The sequence below is a fragment of the Coloeus monedula genome (genome assembly GCF_965178545.1).
Source record: "Coloeus monedula genome assembly, chromosome: 2".
Taxonomy (NCBI): Eukaryota; Metazoa; Chordata; class Aves; order Passeriformes; family Corvidae; genus Coloeus; species Coloeus monedula.
The window spans coordinates 31,507,849-31,530,241 of record NC_138782.1 but is presented as its reverse complement, the minus strand read 5'-3'; the positions used below and the strand labels follow the sequence as shown (position 1 = coordinate 31,530,241).

Sequence of the window (22,393 nt, the reverse complement as noted above, 5' to 3'; positions counted from 1 at the left end):
ATACACTTAAAATCACAGATGTGCTCATCTGAATTGCTAGATGAAGGACTAGGAGCACTACGTGGTTATCCCAAGCACCCAAACCTCCTCTGGTCACACATCCCACAAGATGATGACAGAAGTAGCACAGGAGCTACTCATAATCCTTAGGAACTGTAAATGATATGATGGCAACAGCACAGCCACATACATAACTGTTCTGTATATCTCTGCCTTGATAAATGCATATACAAATACTAATTCAGTAAATCCTAAATACATGCCTACATATATTGACCTCTCTATCTCTTCAGCTTTCCCTGTGTCAATTTGAATCACTGACATCTCATGGATGCAGGATTCCTGGCAGAGGGAGAGGGATGAATCAAGACTTGCAATTTTTAACTTTTGGAGTTCCTAGAACAATTAGTTTCATCTTTGTCTCTTTTCTGCCTTTCCTTTCACTTTTAAATCCTTCACCCCTCTATGAATCTTCAGTATATGCTCCAAGAGCTCATATTTTCTGCCCATGTGAGGCTGCACACAGATTTTCTGTGGAGACTGTCACTTTCTCTTCTATCTGTGATTCCAAAAAGAAACCAGTTCTTTCACAGTCCCACACTGGCACTCACAGGTACATCTACTTGCAGCATGACTCTGCAAAATTACCTCTGTGCCTCACTAAAACACCCTAGAAACTCCCACAAACAGCACTGAAGTCTGAGTCTGTAGGTTCTGAAACTGATTACGACTGTGGAAGACATCAGACTTGTGAAGAATTTATAAAATAGAATAAGCAGAGTCTCTGCATAAAGGTCTGTGGCCAGCCCACAATCAATCTCCTTTCTAGCCCACAATTTCAAGATCAGGTATCTTTCATTCACACTTGTTTCAGGACCAGGACATCAGTTAATACATTTTCTAGGATGATTCTGTATAATTAAACACCTTACAAGGTAGGGATCTTAGAGGGTATCTTATTAGATGCTCTATAGCGAGAAGTACATTCATTCATTGTGGAAGTACATTTTGCACACAACTCAACAAGAACCTAATTTATCAAAACTGAGTATGCAAACAGAGTGACAAAACACAAAGGAAAACAGAAATCACTGCCGAGATCTGTATAGCTCTGCCAATTTTTTGTGAAATGCTAATTTTTTTAAAGACTGGAAATGAGTGCAGAAAGGTGTCAGAGCTTTGGGCTAGAGGAGATGAATACATGAAGGACAGTGTCTCTTTAGTTATTTAATTTCTCTGCTTCCTTTGAAGTCATTGTGAAAGATTTGGTTATACCGAGATGTAGCTGGTTTGCTCACTTTTTCCCACAGAAAAATTCATTCAGTAGACAAAGAATCATATTTTATTTTATCCTACCTGCCTACATGTTTAAAAAGACACTGTATTATAGAGCATCTGTAGTTAATAGGGCTGTGACATCTCAGCCATATCAGACAAATTTAATTCAGATATCACAATATAAATGCAACTACTTTGCTTTCAATGTGACCATCAAAGAAGCTGGGAACTGGATGTGTGGTTTTGTTTCTTTAGGCCATAAGAGGAAGACCCAGGGTTTTTATATACTACAGCTTTTTAGATTAGAATTGGTTCATGTAATTTTCATTAGGCATTCAGAGTTACCAGCAATTGGCTTCCTTGTTTCCTTTCTTTACTAGAGAAATCCAGGACTGCTCTACAATAGAAGAGTTTGTATCGACTCAAATAATAGCAAAATTATGGTACTACAAGAGTCAAGAGACTGACAAAGTGAAAAGATGGAGAGTGTCAAACTGGTCTGGTTACATTCATTTAAGTCTATTCACTGCTGGGCATTGCAGATGAAAAAGAATGGGTTTGCTAAACATTCAGCATCACTGTCTTCAGAGGAGCTGCTGCAGCAGCAGCAATGTCACATTCACCAAGCACACTAAATTTCCTCCGGCAAAATCAGGAACACCAAAAACCAACACTGTGGCTGCTCCATGAATGAAAAATTTAATGAAAGAAGGAAAAGAAAGGAAAAGGAAAAGGAAAAGGATCCAAAACCCACCAAGGGGGGGAAAAGGGCCTGCTTGTCTTGTTTGTTTGTATTAATAATGGCAAATACTATCATTTTTCCAGCCTTTCTCCAAATACTCTGAAATTGATACCCAGAAAGGCTAAGAAACTGTAGTTCACAAAATCTTTCATGGGGTTACCTTTTAACAAATGCCAGCTTTGGCACAGCAGGCAATACAGACCCCAGAGCACGTACCACGCTCAGCTCTGGCGCTGCAGAGACTTCCTGCCTCATCTTCTCCTGCTGTACAAGTTCTGCCTGTCCCCCTCCTTCAGCCTGAAGGCATCAGGGATGGAGGAGCTTTATCCCAGAGCCAGAATGCAGCACACCCTCCATGCTGGGAAGTTTGTCCAGCAGTAACAAGATGGAATAACTGAGACGAGCCATCAGCTTTTACAACTGTTATATTTGCAACAAGTTCCAACTTCCTTTCCTCCACCAAGAGAAAGAAAATTTTGACCAAAAGTAAGATAAGTAATCTTATTGGATTTTTTTCAACTCAGGGAAAAAAGTTGCATCCTACGTCTGTTTGCAACTCAAGATGGGCAGCAACAATGTGCCACAAGAAGCTGGGCAGCGAGGGCACAGAAACACTGTCAGGAGCACAAGAGGAGAATGAGCAATGCAAGTCAAGGGAGGCATGAAACAAACCTGAGTGGCAAGGATGAGCAGAGGCAGCACGATGTTTGGATGGGCAGAAAGCTAACAGTGAGGCATACCTACAGGGACAGTTTGGGCTCAGAGGTGGCAGCCCAGATCTGAGGGAAAAGCACACAGTGAATGCCAGGGCCCTGACAGGCACCAGAAGCAAAGACCCCTCACAACACCCAAGCCTGTCATCCAGCTCACTGCTGCGGCCCCGCTGTCTACTGCAATGACAGCCTCCACACTTACTCAAGGAAGGGCACCTGCAGTCCAGGTGCACAAGTGATGCTGACACGACTCCTGAGCCGATTCCCAAGGGAAAGGGCTGATCCAGGAGCAGGGGCTGTTTCTGGCCTGCTGAACCTGAAGGGAAAGACCCATAAACTCTGCAAACCGCTGAGGATCACTGCAAAAAGGGGCGACGGCCCTGCCACAGATCCCGCAGCCCCATTCTCCCCACTGCAAGAGTGCTGGGTGCCAAGCCCACCCCTAAGGACATTTCATCCTAACTCATAATGAGCTCGACTTCTCTCACGCAGCGTTTCCATAGCAACAAAACGGAGATTCTCATCTCTAACATAAAAGACGCAGCGAAAAATGACACGGTTTGGAGTTTGGGGTTTTTGGGGGGAGCGCAGAGGCTGCGGCTGCAGCGCAAGCGGCCGTCCCTGGGCTGCAGCTCCTCCCGGCCGGCAGCCCCCGCAGCGGCGAGCGGCCAGCACCACCCCGTGGCCACCGCAGCGGGCTCGGGGCGACACCCGGGAAACCCCAGGCTGCCGCACAGGCACCCCAGGCTGCTGGAGCAGAGCGATCAGAGGGCTCAGGCTTCAACCTGGTGTTGGGCAATGGGAAGGGGGGATTGCTGTCCTCTGCCTCCAGGTCCTGGCAGGGAAGGGGAAATACAGCCCCGGACTGGGGACTGAGAAATCCATTCAGCAGTACAGGCTTGGGAGGACCAGCTGTGCAGGCGGACTGGGCTCAAGTACAAGGGTGATGGGAAGCACCGTGATTATTATTATTATTCCCTCTCTCCTGGCAAGCAGCACAGGCCACTATCCTAATTCAGGGTGTGCAATTTGCAATTGCCTAGCAGGGCTAGCAAGCATCAAACCTCTTTCCTCAGCCCTACCATGACAGAGCAGAGAGGAAAGCACACTGTGCTTCCCTCACTGTAGTCTAAAGCAGTTCTCCAGGAAAAAAAAAAAAAAAAAAAAAAAAAAAGCCGAATGTAAAATAGGTAGACCAGCACATACAAGAGCAAAGCACACAGCTTGGAGCTGGGCTCCTAGGTAGTCTCTTAATATAAGCAGTAGAAGTATATATAAGCAGCTGCCCCAGAAACAGCACTTGCTTATGCTGGATGAATACCAATAGTAGCACTGTAGTTCTAATATCACCTCAGGGGCTCACTTGCACTGCCACCTGTGCAAAACAAGGCTTCCATTTTCCATGGCCACATCCTTGAATCACACTTCTTGTCTTCCTGGTTGTGATATTAACACTGATATATCATCCCAGTACCTTATTCAGGCCTGCAAAAGGTCTACTCCAGATCCCACGTAAGGGTAAAAAGAACCCCGAGACCAGCTTTTATGTTCACAGTCTCATTCTCCAAAACAAACCAAAGAATCCACACAACACCTTTAGGATTTTTATTTCTGAATAGTTTTATTTATTTTATTAGAAATTTCAAAGAAACTCTCTCCAGGAGAGCAAGAAAAAAAAAAATCCAACCCTGAAATATTTCCAAGTAATTTTGTTCCATATAAACACAAAGCAAAGTTACATATTTCTTTCACATGCATGTACAAAAACATTTTAAGTAAAACATCCTTCACACATAACATGTGCATTAGTCTCAGAACTGAGCACATAATCAGATTGGCCTCACCTACCCTACCTAATCTTATTTTCCTGTTTTCTTTTTAAATTGTAAATTTCTATGCAGAAAACATCTCTTTTTCTGCACAGCATTATGCATATTCAAATTAGCATGGATGGCCTTGGAATTAAATCACTAGGTAGTGTAGTCTGACATAAAGCTGTACACATATATTGTTACACAGCCATTTATACAGCGAACTTTACTAGATACCAGGCAAAACTCTTCAAAAGGAATAAAAAGGTATTGCTAGAGGGAAAAAGGAGTATGATACACAGCACTCTCTCAACTACAATCCCATATGATTCCTATGCAAAACACTTCAAAAGCCAAGTAATTTACAGATCTTGCTCTCCAAATGGATATCAAAGTTCCTACCAATTTCAATCATGGCAAAATAAATCACTGTAAAACATCAATGCTACTGGATATGGACATGGTCAATACTCAATATTCCCATTTTTCACCCAACCACTTTTGGAAAGAGAAGGGAGAAAGATGAAAGAACTGTAAAAACTGCAGACTGTTGAAGCAGGTGGGTCAGCAGAGTGCTTTACCAGCCATCAGCAAGAAACAGCAACTGCGAGAGCAGAGCTTCATTCCAACCCACTGCATAATCTCACTGTGGTTTAAAATTTGGGGATTACATGGTCAATGAACAGACCTCACTAGTTGCCCAAGGCTGCATTAACACCTAGAAAAATCTTATTTGATTCATCAAAAGAGCATATTGTCTGTATCTGACTTTGTGAGCAAGATTTTAAATTTCACTATTTCATGCATGATGAACACCACTGCAAATCTAAGAACCATAAATGTTCAGAGGAGAAGGGCTCACCCAGAAGGTAAAGCTTCCACATGCATAAAAGGAAACGTCAAGCACACAAAGTCAGCTGCAACCCTTAGCACAGTGGGGGAACAGGAGGTACAGCTATTACTTTGCCATCATTTTTAAGTGTATAAGCAATGCTGATGGGTTTCTCACCTCTGCATAAACACGCATCCCAAAGAGAATCAATAACACTTCTCCCTTACACTGCAACAACACAGCTGACTCAAAGGACACTGAATATGCAGTGCATTTAAATACACTTGAAGTACTCAGGCTTGGCTTGTTGCAGAGCGTGTGTTACAGGGTGAAATGGGTATGGAAAATGGATGTGAAATAAAATTCACAGAAGTTAAGACACAACATCTGCACACAAACAATACAGAGAAAGCACTTAAGATGGACACTTAGGAGGTTTAACAAAAGCCCTGGAGAACACTAGATTTTCATTTTTAGCCCACTTGAAGTCTTGCAAATGAGCAAGTCATGCTGGCAGCAGTCACTCTGTCATTTGGGTCCCAAAAATAGTGCAATGGACTTTGCGTAAGTGCCCTGGCTGCAACTTTACTACACCAGTTGGCAAAGCATCTACAGAGAAAGGCCCAATGACAGGTGTTCTCACACAGTGCCAAAGACACAAGGGACAAATCAGGCTAAGCCTCAAGGCACCATCCTGGCACATTCTGTGTGTTGTAAAGAACCCTGGATCTGCTGGTGTAGCTCGGATGGGCAGCCTGCTCTTAGCCCTGTACAACCATTTGAACAGCAAGCTCTAGTAAATGTGTAAAAAAGAAAAAGCACTGACCCAGCAGGAGGAAGTCTCTGATTCCCACCCAGAAAGGGCTTAACTCACATCATTTAATTCATACACTGACAGTGTGGATGTCTTCAGCTGAGGTAGTCAAGTTGAACTCACTTTATGGGCACACAAAGGAAAACCAGACATTTCTAAAAATGCCATTTAACCTGCTTTATACTTCTACCTCAAGGCCAAAAGGACAGTGACCTAAGAATGACTATTTCTCTTCAGCTGCAAGTGTGGCCCAAAGGAATACATTTAGATGCAGACATCTAAACTGAGTGAGAACCCCAAATGCCTTCCTTGTACTTGGGCAGTCGAACAGAAGAGTTGTGCTATACTTCTTTGTTATCAGCAGTTTTGCTTAAAACCTGTGTCATATAGGACATTTCAGTGACCATCTAAGCATTCTCCAGCCAGCAACAGTCCAACTGAAATGGAATAAAAGCTCACAACTCTCACAAAACTCTCTGAATGATTACTGTGCCTTTTTTTTTTTTGCAGAGTAACTAAATCTCAAACACACTTCTGAACGGGAAATATTACTATTCTGTTTCTACAGCTGAAAAAATGGGGACATTCCAGCTTGGCTAATGGTGACTCAGGGGGATTCAAAATGAAGATTTCCTGGTATGCTCTTCTACTACTGAATAGGCTTAAAATAGTGAGAATTTACCCCCCAGGAGAGACCTTTAAAACTGTGATGGACAATTTTAACTCTATTGTCCATGAAAGCCTATGGTCACGCATTCTTATTAGACATTGAGGAATTTTATGTTTGGATTCCACTTCTATAAAGTGGAAGAGAAATACAGTTAGGAAAAAAGAATTAAGGCCAGGCACGTTATACAGAAACAAAAATACTATGCCTGAAGCTCATTCTCTCAAAAGATAAACCTGCAATTGTAAAGATAAATGGGAGGTTTGGTAAATTTCCCTCAACCATCCCAAGGGGTTACAGGTATAAAGCCAGTTTTAAGTGGCTGTTCCTTCTTGATTCATGTTCATTCTAGCTCTTTTGAGAGAGAGACACACTGAATCACGTTAAAGACCGAGTTGATCAACTGAGGATTGTGCAGAACAAAAAAAATGCCATCAGTCAGCTGAGCCATAAAAGCAAGCAGCAAAATAGATTCTGTTTCAGACTAAGTTGTCAAGATAACAACCTTGAATATGAGTGCTCGGCCAGCCTGAAGTTGCTGCACTCAATCCAATGACAGCAAACAAAAAGTTTGCATTGCCAGTACAGGCTCACACCAGTAGGAAAAGCTGTTTCATTCTCTCCAGAAAAGCACATCAGCATCCCTGAATAGATGATCAAGTAATCAACTAGGGAGTAAGCTCTGCTGGTCCTGTTTCTAACAAGGAAGAACTGGTAGAGAATGTGAAGGTCTTGGCTGCAGAAGACATAGAATTGTGGCATTTATAATCCTGAGAAATGTGTACAAGACACAGTCTTGTACCTTTAGGTCAACATATTTTGGTTTATTTAAGGAACCTCTGAACAGAATTTCACAAGGGACTGTCCTGGCTGCCCAAAAGAACTCAAGTGTGCTGCTTTATCTTCAAAGACAGCCCTGTCAAAGTAAAAAATCAGTCCTTTCTGACAAGCAGAAATTACAGCAGGCATGACAGAAGGCCAGCACAGATGATTGAGGAACTCCTGACTGATTGCAAACCCAAACAGAAAGGTACACGGAAGTGGAAGAGAGGATGGGCTGGCCAGCAGAGATATAAGACACAGCCCCTGTAGGCAGAGACCATTAGGAAAGCCAAAGCTCAGCTGGAGTTGAAACTGTAAGAAATAAGAAGAAGGGCTTCTTTAAGTACACTGGAAGCAAAAGGAAGGTTAAAGAAAATATGGTTTACTGTTTAACAATGTAGGCAATATGGTAACAAAGGATGATCTTTGTACTTTCAGGCTCATGTGTACAACACCTTTTTTGCCGGTTTTCACTGATAAGTTCTGCCTTAAGGCCTGCCAGGTCCTTGAGCCTTCTAGCAGCATGTAGGAATAAAGCATTGCCTACAGCACAGGAAGACTGAGTTAGTGAGAACTTAAGCCCATTGAAACCAACAGGCTGAACATAAAGGCACTGAGGGAGCTGGCTAATGGCACTGTGAGACCACTCTACAGCATCTTTGCTAGGTCATCAGCAGCAGCAGAAGCTATGGTTCTCCAACTAAAATACCCTGACCTATGACTCTCTTGCTGCCCACCACAGTCAGCAAGCAGGTAGCCAGCACACTGAGGGAAATTATTATTCCTCTTTATTCAGCAATTGTGAGATGGCGTTTGGAGGATGGCATCCACTTTTGTGCTCCCCCTAACAAGGGCACTGCAGCAATTTCAGTGGAAGGTCACAGAGCTGGTTTGAGAGCTGGAGCACAGGATGAGTAAGGAGAGCTCAGGGAACATGGTTTCTCCACACATAAGAAGAGAAAAGGCTAAAAAGATATCTCATTGTATATAATCCCTTAACAGTCATACTCTTCTCAGAGATGAACAATGACAGAACAAGAGGCAGTGAACACAAGCTGGAACATGGAAAATTCCAACTAGATACAACTGTATTTTTGTTCTTACTGTGAGAGTTGTCAAATACAGGAAAATGTTGCCCAGAGAGATTTGGCATCACCATCCTTGTAGATACTCAAAACTCAAATGGACAAAGCCCTTAGCAACCTGCTCTAACTGGCTGAGCTCTTGACCATGAGGCTGGAGTAGAAATGCCACAAGGTCCCTTTAAACCAAACTATTCAATAGTTCTGTAACTTGGAAAATCTCCTCACAACTACTTTTCACCAACATGTTCCTCATTAATTTGCCAAAGCAAGCCATGCCACCATCAAATGTAAAGGGGGATCTTCAGTCTCATGAATCAGAATGGAGTACAGAAGCCAGGAAAGAGGGGAGCTGAAGTGCACTACACATCAAACCTCTCACAGTAATTTTATGCAGGTCCCTCACACACAGGGGCCAGCCCTGTGTTGGAATCATCACAGTACTCTTCTAGTTGCTTTCAAGTGTCTGTTGCACACCATCAGTACTAAATAAAAAGACTGTTCCTTTTCACATCTTCTTCATCTTTTTTTTGCAGCGCTGGTTGAAGACAGGTGAGGATCCCATCAGGCTGTCAGCAGAATGAGAACCGTAGCTGCTCTCAGAGCCATTGGGGCTTTGTGGCATCCCAGCTTCACTCATGCCTGACATTGGTTCCTCAAAGACATCACTGCCTAGGACCCCGTGGCCATGTACATTAGCCTCCTCATTTTCCTGCGGCTCCATTTTCACCTGTGCCAAGTTCCAGAGTGGGGAAGCATTCACCTCAGCCCCTAGAGAAGGAAAAAGCACACAACAGTAACTGAGTAAAAAGATAAATCACGAACAGCATGCAGATATGAGGGACAGCAGCAAAGGTAAAGATAGAGCAAAAGCACAGGTTTACTATACTGGGGGGAAACAAAACACACCAAGCACTGTGATCAATAAAAAACAGCTGTTGACTTGTTTAACAGCCCAGAAATTGCCACTCCAAAAAATATGATGGTATCCTTTCAATGTTAGCCTCCATGTGATTCTCTCCATGAGAAACAACTTCACATCACTCTCCAGAAGGAGTGTCCCAGCAGCAATGAGTACACCAACAGCACACAGACTAGACCCTGCATAAGCAGGACTTCAAGGCAGTCCAGAAGTCATTACGAGGCCCTTGCAACTGTCAGACACACTGGGCTTCTGCAAGGGAGGTGAAGTGAGAGGGCAGAGGAGTAGGTAGATAACAGTCCCAAATATCACTTTCAGCACTGAAATGCAGGGACATCAGAGCTGCAGTCAGCCACCTGCCTGCCTGCCTCCTTGCACTCAACACCCACAGGTCTCATCCCATCCTTCAGCAGAATGGAGAGAAATCCTTTTGGCTCAACCTCATAGTTGCCCTGCTGGGAAATAGCTCCCCCCACCTCACTTTTTTAGTAAAAAATTCTGGACTAGTGTGCAATCTGAGCACTAATTGAGGACTTTCTGAACAAGATTACGAAACCATATTCCTTGATACTAGCAAATGTTTTTCTCCCCAAGAGCAGTAATTACAGATCGCATTATTTCTGTTTATTTAAAGTTTTAAGAGAGACAAAAATCCTATTAAAAATACACTAATTGGTCTCCTTGCTGAGATGGGCATAAATAGCCCAGAACTGAACACACTGTGAAATCTCTCTCTTGTGTGGGGTTAAATTCACGTGGAAAATAAAAAGAATTAAAACCAAAGCAAAACAAAAACCCAACCAACCAACCAAAAACCAAAAGCCATAAACAACAAAAAAGACCCACTAAAAACCAACAAACAAAATAGGAAACCAGTTTTAGTAAGTTTTCCAAACTTCATATCTCAAAGAGCATGGCACAGTTTGAAAGCACAACCAAAGCTCTTGTACTGAGCCAAACCTACTACCATTCCCTATTATCAATATACTAGTAACAACAGTCCCTTATTAGTAAAAATTACAAAGAGAACAAATGTTCAAACATATCTGTGCCAAGAATTCTCCTTTATGAAGAAGTCAGGAATCTTTTCCAGATCAGCTTAGCCCAAACCAGAGTTTATGAGACCTTTACGATAACACAGCCTACCTTAGCTCAGTTGCCTTAATGAAAATCCTTCCTATGTTAATCGTAAGTAAATGTATCCCTCTCAACAACAATGGACACATCATTAAAATGCTATCGGTTCCAGAGTTACAGCTCCAGTCTACATAATAATCAAAGGTGCTCACTAAACTAAACTGTCTTTCCTTCATCAATTGCTCTTCCCCGCTCAGCCTTATTCCTTTCAGCTCTGTCACCTGTCACTAAGAGTGTCACTAATGACTAGAAGTACTTAAGCATCAACACAGGATGTTTCATCTTCAAAGCCCTTTAACTTCAAAGTACTTTACAAATAAGCTAATCTTCATGTTATCCTGAGAGGCAGAGGAACAAGAAACAATATCGCCTCCATTTCTCCAACTGCAATGTCAGACATGCACAGAAACACAGGAAGAACATGAAAGGCTGTAATGAGAGCTCTGCCCTCAGACACTGAAGCCTCGATGCCCTCCCTGCAGGCCTCACACCTGCATTTTGAGATGGCGGTGTCCTAATTGCAGCAGCTTTTTCTCACTCCTTAGGATATTACACTCCCCAGACTGCCCAGGTCTACACTGGAACTTCTCAGAGATGCGATTTCCAAAGGCTCTTGTGAAGTGAAGAGGGATTTTCAGGGAGGAACAGAGCACTTGTATTCTTAATTAGAAAACATCAATTCTGTATCAGAGAAGCAAGAGGCATTTAATATACAGCTAGCACGCTAACCTCTGGGTCTCAAGTGGTAGATGCTAATACAAAGCTTTCCAGATGAATCACTCGCAACCCTGGATGGGCCAGAGGAGTCTGCTGCTCCTTCTCCCCCAAAACTGCAAACACTTCACATTTCAGAGGTGCTAATGGAAAACAGTATGAGCTTTTAGAAAAACATGAGATGGATTTACGTTTTTTAAAGCTCACCACAACGCAAAAAAACTAAAGGACTCAGAGGTATACTCTAACCTCACTATGTATGCTACTTAGCTTAGGGTTAATAGGAGGACAGGCTTCATTGTTTCTTAACCAGATTTAAAGTGAAACAGTTACTATTGCAGGGACTTCCAGAGTTCAGACAGTTCTATACAAAATCAAAACTGTCTCTTTTCATTCCAGGAAGTTCAGCTTCACTAAACAGTGAAGAGAATGAAACTTCTATGTAGATATAGAGCAGGCACAGCAATAGCAGATTCTCCCAAGCTTGCCACCAGTGTGCTTTAATGCCAACATCAAGGGATAGCACTTTGAGGAAAAGAGTGCAGTCTCCATAACCCCACTAATTCACTCACCATTTCACTTTCCATGGCCTCAGTCACGTACAGCAGGCTTTGGAGTAGAGATGCTAGGAGGGATTCCCAGGAGCCCATTTCACACAAGTCACTGATAAGCTTTCATAAAACAGTGACTGTCATTACCAGGGTAACTCCTGAATATGGAGGACAGCACCAAGTACCATTTGTATTTTCAGAACTCACTCAGTGCCTAAACTATGTAAGGAACATGGCTTTCAACTTTACAGGAATATGAATCTCTGAACACAAATCCAAAACTAACGAGAAGAAACAAGATCACATGGACCTGCTGAAGGGCTATTTACAGGAGAAGCAAGAAACCCCTACCTGAAGTCTGTGGGGAAGCTTCTACTTCCAAGTTGGCAGAGAAGCGCTCACTTTGAGCTCCAAGTACTCCAACAGGCAAAGACTGGTCACCAGAAGCCAGATCTCCTTCCAGCTCTTCACTTATGGGGAAAGTAATATCACTAACAGGTTCCTCCTTAATCTTCACAGGTTTTGTGTCTTCTGCTGCCTTTTCCGGGTTCACAATCTTCTCATATTCTTCAGAGAGCTGCTTGCTAACCTGTCAAAGATCAGTGGGTGAAAAAGAGGACAGAAAGGTGAGAGTGACTTAGAGGCTCTGACGGTAATTACATTGCAGTGCACTCTGTTCCCAGAACATTATTAACATCTGACCTGAATGAACAAGTAAACAACTTACCAGCTACACAAGAGAGATTTTTTCCCCTTTAAGTGCTTCTTCTGTCCTGTAACAAGGGACTTTAATAAGAGGTTTAATCCACTAAAATCTGACTGATAAATATGAGCACCTTTATTTTACAAACAGAGGTGATGAGGCCCAGAAATTTAAACAGAGCATGAAACAAAAGCAAAGTGTCTCAGTCTTACTCGCTGGTTTTACCTATCAGACTGCCCCCGTCCTCCAGTAACAAATTCACCCCAGCATTAAAAATCAAGCACCTCAGATCTTCAACAGCCCTGTAGTCACCACTGAGCAGAGCCTGAGTACATTCTGTCAGATTCAGAGCAAAAAACACAGAAGTTTTCTGCAGTTAGAGAAGTGAAACCAATACAGGAATGAGATTTAGAACTACCCTGTACTTCCAGAAACTTTACAACAGTAAACAATTAAATTTAAAAATTTCAGATTTCATCTGCTTCTAACAAATGCTTGTTTATGCAACTAAATCCAAACAGCCAGTGAACTGTGGTCAGGAAAATCCCAAGACATTTTAACAGCAGAAGCAAGGAGGAAAAAGAATAGCAAAGCCAATTTACCCCTTCTAGATATACTTCCAAATAAAGGGGCTACTGTGGACTCCAGTCCTGCATAAAGAACAATTATTGTTAAGACAATGATCAGCTGCAGGATGAGAGTGAAGTGCAGTAGCAGAATGATGCAGAAAACCCAGATTCCAAAAGGACACAACATCTGAACAAAAACATTTGAACAAAAAATGAACAGAACGGGTATTTTGAGGAGGAATGTTTCTAACAAAGACAAATCTTTATGATGTTATTTTTATATAAGAAGAAGGTAGCACCTGTGTGACAGCTCAGATCAGCAAAATACTACACTATACTCCTAAAGCTTAAGGAAGTCACTCCTTGCTTGTGAATATAAGCCACTCTACAGCCTAGAAATTTGTATCTGCTTACATGTTTTCTGAAATGTTAACCAGCCAAATATCCCACTAAAGCAGAAAATTCAGTTCATCAGCCAGTTCTGATTTTACCTCTACTTGATAATTTTGTCTGGATAATTTAAGAGCTGGGGTACTCTTCTTAAACTCAGGTAAGCCATCAGTAAAGCATCCTTAGTCTCAGTAGGGACACAAAACAGGGGCTGTCTTCCAGTCAAAAAGTTCCTGTTCTCTTTCCCTTGATGACTCCTCTCCACACCCAGGAGGTTTACCAGTGAGATTTCCCCTCAGTAAGACTCAGGACTTGCCACAGGAATAAGCAACTGTACTGGTGGTACATTTCTTGGTGCCGCCAGGTCCCTACTGCTCTTCTCACCTGAAGCATGTAACTGTGATAATCCTTAATGCGGTGCTGCCAGAACTTCTGCAGTGAGAGCACACTGCCAATGCCCACTTCATGGAAGACCTGCTCCATGACGTCAGGGAAAGGGGTGTGCCCAAGCCGAGCTTCTCGATCCACAGCGAAGCGCAGCAGCTTGGTGAACTTGAGGCAGTACTCGTGGGCGATGTCCGTCAGGGTCTCCAGGACGCTCTCGTTGGCGCACTCAAAGCCCGTGTGTGCCAGGATGGTGGCCATTGACTGGTACAGAAGCTGCCGGCAGGAGGACCAACTCAGCTCTGTCACTGGCTCCCCTTTTCCTCTAAAAACCAGGAAAGACAAAAATAGCACACTTTCAAAAATGTGAAGGAGTGTATCAGTTGAAGAGGTACTGTCAGTAATAAGGTGATGTACAAAGGGAGAGCAGAGGGTTTGGGGTTCTCCATGGCTTCTCTGTTACAAATGAACACTACCTAATAAGGGTTTATCTGCTTTTCCTTCCTCCCTCCCTCCAAATCAGGACTTCCAATTTTCATTTTCCCTTCTGATGCCACAAGATTCTTCGGGTGATTCACGAATGTGGGATGCAAATCTTCACCCTTAAGCATCTCCCTTCCCACCCAAGAGCTTTTCTCCTGGAGATGTGAATTAAATGGGTCCTTGACACAAACAAAAAAAGGCATTTTAAATTACATGAATGCAAATCATTTCCCCTTTCAGTTAATTACATTGCTCTTCCTTATTATCTCTGATGTCTCAGGCCTAATAGAAACAAAGGCTTCTGGGATAGACAAGATTGGAATTTCTAAAGAAAAAGACACATATAAAAAAGCAAGAAATGGAATACACATACATTTCATAGAGGTACACTGTACCCAAAAGGACTGTTTCTCTGCCCTCATTTCCAGTAGTCACTATGCATGACACTGAAAGAAGTATCCCCATATGCAACCTAAGATGTGAACACCAGGCCCTAGGAGGAGGCCTGGAAAGTTCAGCCATAAAGCACCATTCCCTGGTCTTGGGTTTGAGACCTCCTTCCTCTGTTGCTAAGCAGGAAGGAGTGAGTACACAGGATGGAGGAGATGGAGAACAACTGACATGAGCACTTCAATCATTCACTTATAGCCACACAACCAAATTTTTCATCAACAAGATGAAATTCCACAGAGGAAACGAGGAGTTAAGGCAAGGCCTCTGATAGGTAAACATACATCTACCAGATTTCTCAAGTCACAATTAAGTGCATGTAATCTGTTTGCCCATATCAGTAACACGTACTTCAAAAGCTGATATCAAAAAATCAAATTCCATTACTGCTAAGTATGATACTTATACACTTTTTTACACTCCATTCAGCACCAAGGGCAGAATTGAGCTAACAATTTCACTCTTCATTTGTCTCTGATCAATTTCTCCCAACATCTTCTACATTCCACCCAGAGATTCTCCTTGCTGTTACCCTAGATTACCTGTGTATCACCACACACTCTTTCCAGTAAAAGGACCTGATTAAACAGTACACAGACAGTATTGATGGCTTGATAAAATTCTCACTACTGTCTCCAAAAAGTCATGAGGTACCCTTCAGTCTCACTGAAAAGCTAGGCCACAGAGCCTCAGCTTCCCCTGATCCTCAGAGCTGACACATAGAAAACTACTGAAACACAGCAGTAAAAAAGTGAAGAGGATTGAAAAGAAAGGTGAAACTTAGAGCTATCAGGATGAAAATAATTCATTTTTAAGAACACCGGCACAACACTTTCCTATTATTCAAATAAAAGGGGAATCACACTATATTAAGAGTGGGATATGATCATATTTCTAAGTAGATATTAAGAACACCATGTGAATCTCAGGTCACGCATTCATCCCAGTTATTAATTGATGGAAAATGACTAGCATCCCAATTTCTACTCAATTATGTAGCTACTTTGCAAAGAATACAGCAGGCACCCTGACAAGATGAATTAAAAGATCATCAGTTTCTTTATAAACCAAGTGTCACCCATTTTTACATCTCCCTCACTCCCTGCTCCACCTCAGCAGCAGAATTTGCAAGTTCCCAAACAGCCATATCTCTCACACAACACCAGGACCAAGAGGTTACAACAGAAATAAACAACCACCGAAGAAAATCAACCAGAAAACAATCCTTAAAATTCATGTCTCTTCTTTTTTAGTACATATAAAGGACATACCTTGCTGTCCAGCAGCCATCAGTTGAGAGCATCTTACGCTACCAAAACTGAATGCCAGGCTGCTATTAATACAGAGACATTCACTAAAAACACTATGGGCAAACTTAAATTAGACATAGATTTTGGCAATCCCAAGCTGGATACTTAGCCACTTGCAAAGTAGAGCAAAACAACCACTCAGTAATGCATATCACTGCTCAGAAGCAGCAGAGAATATTGTGTCTCTTTTAAACTCCTAGAGGAAAAGGAGCTAATTGTGAGCATTAAAATGAAGCAAGGTCACTATGCTGAAAGACACATAATCAACTTGAAATCTAATCAATTAAAGACAGAGAAAAGACATTTCAGGTACTGTACTCAAATCCAAATCTCCACTTCTTGCTCTTGGTAAGACCAATTTTGTTTTGTTCTTATGTTTTCTTCTCTTGTTTTCCTGTTTCTCACAATAAACAATAGGTAAATACAGTTAAAAGCTAGAACAGAGAGCAAAAACTGAAATGTTGTTGTAGATGTTAATAGAAACCAACAAATAAGAAAATAATTTTTCGTCTTCTCTTTTAAAAGAGAAGAAGGTACTTTTAAAAGAGTCTAGGTACTCTCTGGTAAGAATGTACATGAACAAAAACAGTCATATAGACACGTTTATGTTGAGAGCAGCTATCTAATGTTAAGCCTTCCCAAAAAGGACAAGCAAACTTCTTTTCCCTGATGATCATAGCTAAAGAGCCTCTGTCTTAGATTTCATCCAGATACTCAGCACCAAAAAAGCACCCATCCAGATATGATCATTATGCAGAATGCCACCCTCTGCAGCATTTAGTTCTTTTCCTGAAAGTCTCTCCATCCAGCAACCATCCAAAGCCAAACCTACTTAATATATTAGCAGGGTCATTATCTGCAAGTAAACACGAGTGCTTTAATCCCTGAAGTTTTGTCACCAGAGACTAACAGGACAGGCTGGGAATTAGGCCTGTGACGTGGAGGCAATCTCCTCTACAGAATGTATGGTATGAAATTTATCACAAATACTGGCCAACTTGCACACTCTTCAATTTTGCATTTCTAACAGAGTGCTATATATTTTATATATGGGTCACCAACACTAGACAATGTTCCAGAGAGAAATCTACCTGCCAAGCTACAAAGTCATTAGACCCAAAGGCCAGTCTTGTCTCACCACTACCCAAAACATGCAGAACTTCACAACAGAAGACATGAAAATAGTGTCCATTTATACCAACCAGACTTATTTTCTGATTTAGTCAGTTTTCAGAACTCACAAAAGGCCCATTTTCTGTGTCAGTCAGTTAAATGACAACAAGCCACCCCACAAAGGCAGCACAATCCAAGCTCCTTTCCTGTAAGCCTGTTTTTCTTACAGGGAAGGGAAGCTCATGGTTCCTTTCCTATGGAACTGTCTACAGGGGACAGTGTCTGGGCTAAGTCAGCACAAGGATCAGCAGAGGAGGTTCAACCAACTGCAGGAATGAAGTGCTCTGCTCCCTCCTAGGTGAGCATAAGCCAGCAGCAGATGGAGGGAGGGACTGTTTTTCCTACAAACAGGACAATTTATGAAACATTACACTGTGAAGCTGAATTTCTACCAAATGAGGTGCAACAAGGCTGCTTTAGAGCCATTTTTCCAAAGCTGTAAAATAAAGGAGAACATTGTAGAAACAAGATATACTAGTCAGAGAGAGCACCAAAGAACACAGCATACTAACTCAAACCAGAAAGTTATTTTCTTTCAGGAAAGAGCCTTTTTACTCTCATCCTGGGTAAGTCTCTTTTCACATACCTCTGCTTTGTCTACAGAAGGCTGCACAGGTATGAAAAGAAACTGCTCAACAGATAATGGCAAAAATAAATTGGGCTACAGTGGCATAACCCAGACCAGTCAGTTTAGAAACGGGCTAAGCCAAAGCACTTAGATCATCAGGAAAAGTGTCTTCTGCCCACTTTAATTATCACTTCTCCAAATCCTTCCCAACATTAAAACTGCTATCCCACTGACACGTGATCCTCTACCTCTGTACAAACATTTCTTCACTACAGGTCCTTCTGCCAAGAACTGTCTTCCCATTGCAAGCTCCCAATTTTGTTTCCAGATTACCTTTCAATGCAATCCAATGTGGCCAGGAATGCAAATGACAGATAGACTGAGAAATCTGTTAAGAAACCAACCACGCACACACAAGAAGAGGCACAAGAGTAGGTCAGGCTTCTTTTGAAGATGGATCCATGCTAATCTGAGGAAGCTGAGCAGAGAAGATGGAAAAGCTAGCAGCTGTTATATGGTAAGTCTCCTGTTGAAACTGGTAATTTCAAGTCTACAATTCCTTACTCATTCTTTATCCATGACACTTCAAGCTTCTTTTCTATTTCTACACCAACCAAAACCAAATGTTAATCTCTTATTGTGACATCCAAGAACTGTAACATCATCAGGACCAGATGGTAATTCAACCAAGAACACTAAAAGAATGAAAGGATGAAATAGCTGAATAGCTGTGGTGAGTCACCTCTTGCCTTAAACTGCCTTGGCCCATGAGGACCAGAAGGCAGAAAATGTGAAAACATTTTCCTTTAGTACCTTCAGAAGAGATGTGAAAAACTGCAGGCTGGGAAACATGAATATATTTTGGTGCATGAGGGAAATTCAAAGAACTAGAGGACACACAAGTAAATATGTTATGCTCAGAAAGAATCCAGAGAAGGTTTTTTTAACTGTAAAACCTGCTTTATGAACCTACCAGAGTCCTCCAAATCTATCAACAAGCAAGTAGGTCAGAGATCTCCACTGTGGAGTCCAGCTCTTCCCTGGGAGATCTGTGCCAGAATCAAGATATTTTTTGTCATGTTTGTTTCAACATATTTATAAACAGTCTGGAAAACTTTAGGAGAGGAATAGTGTAGTGATTATAAAACCATTGTTAGTACAGACTTTGGGGGATTGATAAGACCAAACCAACTCAAAAATAGCCATAAATTAGGCTCTGCCTCTTCCTCATCATACGAGGAGGTAGGGGTTACACATAAAGGGCAGGGCAGAGGAAAACCAAAATGAATTCGGGGATAACAAAATAAAAGACAAGGGGCCAGTGCGTCAAAGAATGAAAATGAATAACATGGAAATAGAAGAGGACATGCCTACATTAACTACACCTGTGATCAGATGCAGGCTGGCTACTCTTATCTTCCTTTCTTCCTGTGTCTAAATGTACCTATACACTACTCCTCAGACCCAGGCTACTGACAAAAAAAAATGGAATTAAAATATTAATTTATCCAAATACTGTAATTCTGACAACCGTACTTCAGAAGGCAGCATAGAATTAAGCACTCCCATGTTTTATCAGAGGTAAGAATGTTCATCCTTTAATTTGATTTTATACACAAAGAAGCATTGGTAAATCACAGAACTTCATTTTTGCTACTGAAACAGCAGCTATAGAACATTTGCTGTTCTTAATTCATGTGTCTCAAAACAGTTAAGAACAAACACGCAACAACAAACCCAAAGCCTTCCTCCTGGAAAAGCATAAATGTGTTTGGGTTATCAAGGACACAATTAAATTCTAGAAACACTGCACCTTATTAAAAAGCCACTGTCAGCCACAAAACATTTCATTTCAAAACTGTCTCCAGTTTCCCCAACGTAGTCCTTACACTCCCCCATGTGGCTGACCACTGAATAACATTTCTTTACCCGGACCCCAGAAACTCGGAAGGAACAACAAAAAGACAAAGCAGCCTTCAAAACACGGCCAGAGCCACAGAAAACTGAACTTCAAGCTGAAGCCACTGAGGAGGGCAGAACAGAACTCTTCTCAGTTCTACAAACCACAAGGCCACAGCACGGGAGTCACAGGCCATGACTACTCTCACACAACTGTATTCCCCTTCACCGCTCTCTGCTAATTACTTTGTTTCTTCTGAGAAGGATGATGGTGTTCCTCCAGAAACAGCACTAAAGAATCGCTCTACTGTTCAGAGAGACTCTGTTACCAAATGCAACATCTTTCAGTAAAATGCATTTTATACAACCTCAGGCTATTAAAGATCTCAGTGGCATTTATCTGATAAATTATATTCCATTGACGCACATTTACCCATTTTAAAAACTAAAATGTGTTATTCTCTCCCTCAAAATGCTCATTAGTGCACATAGTAGCAAGGATTAATCCCTTAATTTAAATGCATATAACCTACAAAGTATCGCAAGATTCTGCAAGGAATGCAACACCTCGTTGTGAATTTAGTGCCAGTCAGAGGAATAGACAGGCGATGGTGGCAATATTACTTAATCAAAGGCTGGCAGCAGAGGTACAAGCAACACAAATTTTCTTTACATTTTCTCCAGCCCTTGGCTGGTGGAGCCAGTAGCCAAGAAAAGAATTCCCTTCGCAAGACAAGTATTCACTTCCAGCTCTGACTGAAAGACCACCAAACTGGGTGGAATGTCATAGTCACTGTGTCACAGGTCCTTGGCCACTGAAATCGTACAAATACATTATCAAATCATCATTTCAGAACCTACAGCTGAACAGCCAAAACCTAGTCATGTGTTTTCTGGATTTTCAATTACAGAAACACAACTTTAGTTGTAAGTGACCTAAATAGAAGAGACTTCACATCCTGTAACTAAAACTGTCAGAATATCACTGACAAAACCATGCACACACATTTAGCATAGCAGTAGCAAGACAGAAATCAGCACTACACATCCACATCTTACAGACAGGAAGCAAAAGCAAGCAACGTGCATGTTATTCACACAGGAAAACTCCAAGTATTTCCCTTCTGAAGCCTGTTTTAAACTTTACATACAACTGCTTGACCCTTCAGCCTAAGGGAATCAACATAACTACATATATATTTTAAAACACTCAGCTTTCCTTCAGCCAAGAACTAACCTAAAGAAATACCAACACACCTGTAGAAATCACTCTCTGGATCACTGTGCCGCAGCTGAAATGGCATTTTGGGGGTTTTGCTATCCAGAGGAAGCAGGTCATCAGGGAGAGGTGGAGAGGCCGGACAAGATGGCAGAGGTTCATTCTCTTCGGTTTTTATGCCCTCTGCTTGCTGCTGGTTTTGAGCCTGGGCCGCGGCGATGAGGCTGCGCAGCCGCCGGTTGTGCTGGATGAGCTGGATGGTGTGAATGGTGAGGCTGCAGGGCTCGGAGGGGATGTCCAGCATGGTGGTCGGACGGGGTTTGTTCGCAGACGGCTGGTGCAGTGGAGGATCCTGGACCTCCACAGTACGGAACTCACGCTGCAGCAGGTCAAAGGAGCTGCGGTTGGCCTGGTTGGAAGAAACCGGGATCTCGCCCCAATATCGCAGCATTTTTACACAGGTCTCCTGTCGTGCTCAGAGCCCAGAAGAAGGCTACCAAGTACTGTGGGTACTAAGGACCCTTGTTGCAGGGAAAAGCACTTTGGGCAGCAAGAGACACTGGAGCTGGGATGACGCTCCAACTAACTCAAGTTACGGCTGCCAAGCAGGCTGTCGCTCAGTGCCTCGCTGAGCAGCGCAGTATCCTCGACGGCATGAGGTTGCCACTCTCGCACTGAACAGATCGCATCGCGCTTTTCCTGAGGGGAGAGGGGGCAGAAACAAACGCACTCGTGAGACGGAAATTGTTTCTGTGTGTAACAAGGGCTGGTGCGGGCCCACCTGGGCCTCACTGAGCGGAACCCGCGGCGTGGAGAAATTCCGGGGGCCGCACTCGGTTCAGCCGCCACTCGCTCTCTTTCCCTCCCCGGACCCGCGGCTGCCCCGCACCCCAAGCCCGTGGCTTGCCCGCCCCCCGCGTACCCCTCCGCTCCGCTCCCCTCCCGGCCGCCCAGCCGGAACTGCGTCCCGGTCCGCCACCGAGAGCGGCTCCCCCGCCATCCGCTCTCCTTCAGCCCAAAGGAGGGAAGCGCCCGCCGCCGCCGCAGCAGCCTCTTTGCCCGCCGCTGCCGCCCTCCCTGACTCGCCCCTACACTGCCCCGGGCCGCGCTGGGCGGCGGCGGAGCGACCCCGGGAGCTGCGCCTTACCCCCGGCACTGCA

The 22,393-nt window shown here is 42.9% G+C and overlaps 1 protein-coding gene across 1 annotated transcript; it reads right to left on the bottom strand.

Annotated features, from left to right (window-relative positions):
- Positions 1–4,420: 4,420 nt before the first annotated feature.
- Positions 4,421–22,178, bottom strand: SUPT7L (SPT7 like, STAGA complex subunit gamma). Its single transcript, XM_082277238.1, has 5 exons — positions 22,156–22,178; positions 21,272–21,932; positions 14,132–14,456; positions 12,437–12,674; positions 4,421–9,532 (listed from the first exon to the last, which is right to left on the bottom strand). The coding sequence occupies exons 2-5, from the start codon at positions 21,682–21,684 to the stop codon at positions 9,270–9,272; spliced, it is 1,239 nt and encodes a 412-aa protein (XP_082133364.1). The 5' UTR covers positions 21,685–21,932; positions 22,156–22,178; the 3' UTR covers positions 4,421–9,269.
- Between the last annotated feature and the right edge of the window lie 215 nt (positions 22,179–22,393).

Coding starts and splice junctions, on each gene's coding strand:
- SUPT7L (XM_082277238.1), bottom strand. CDS start 21,684: ATGCTGCGATATTGGGGCGAGATCCCGGTTTCTTCCAACCAGGCCAAC. Junction 14,457..21,271: donor CCAGAGAGTGATTTCTACAG/GTGTGTTGGTAT, acceptor CCTGGTTTTTAG/AGGAAAAGGGGAGCCAGTGA. Junction 12,675..14,131: donor ATCACAGTTACATGCTTCAG/GTGAGAAGAGCA, acceptor GATCTTTGACAG/GTTAGCAAGCAGCTCTCTGA.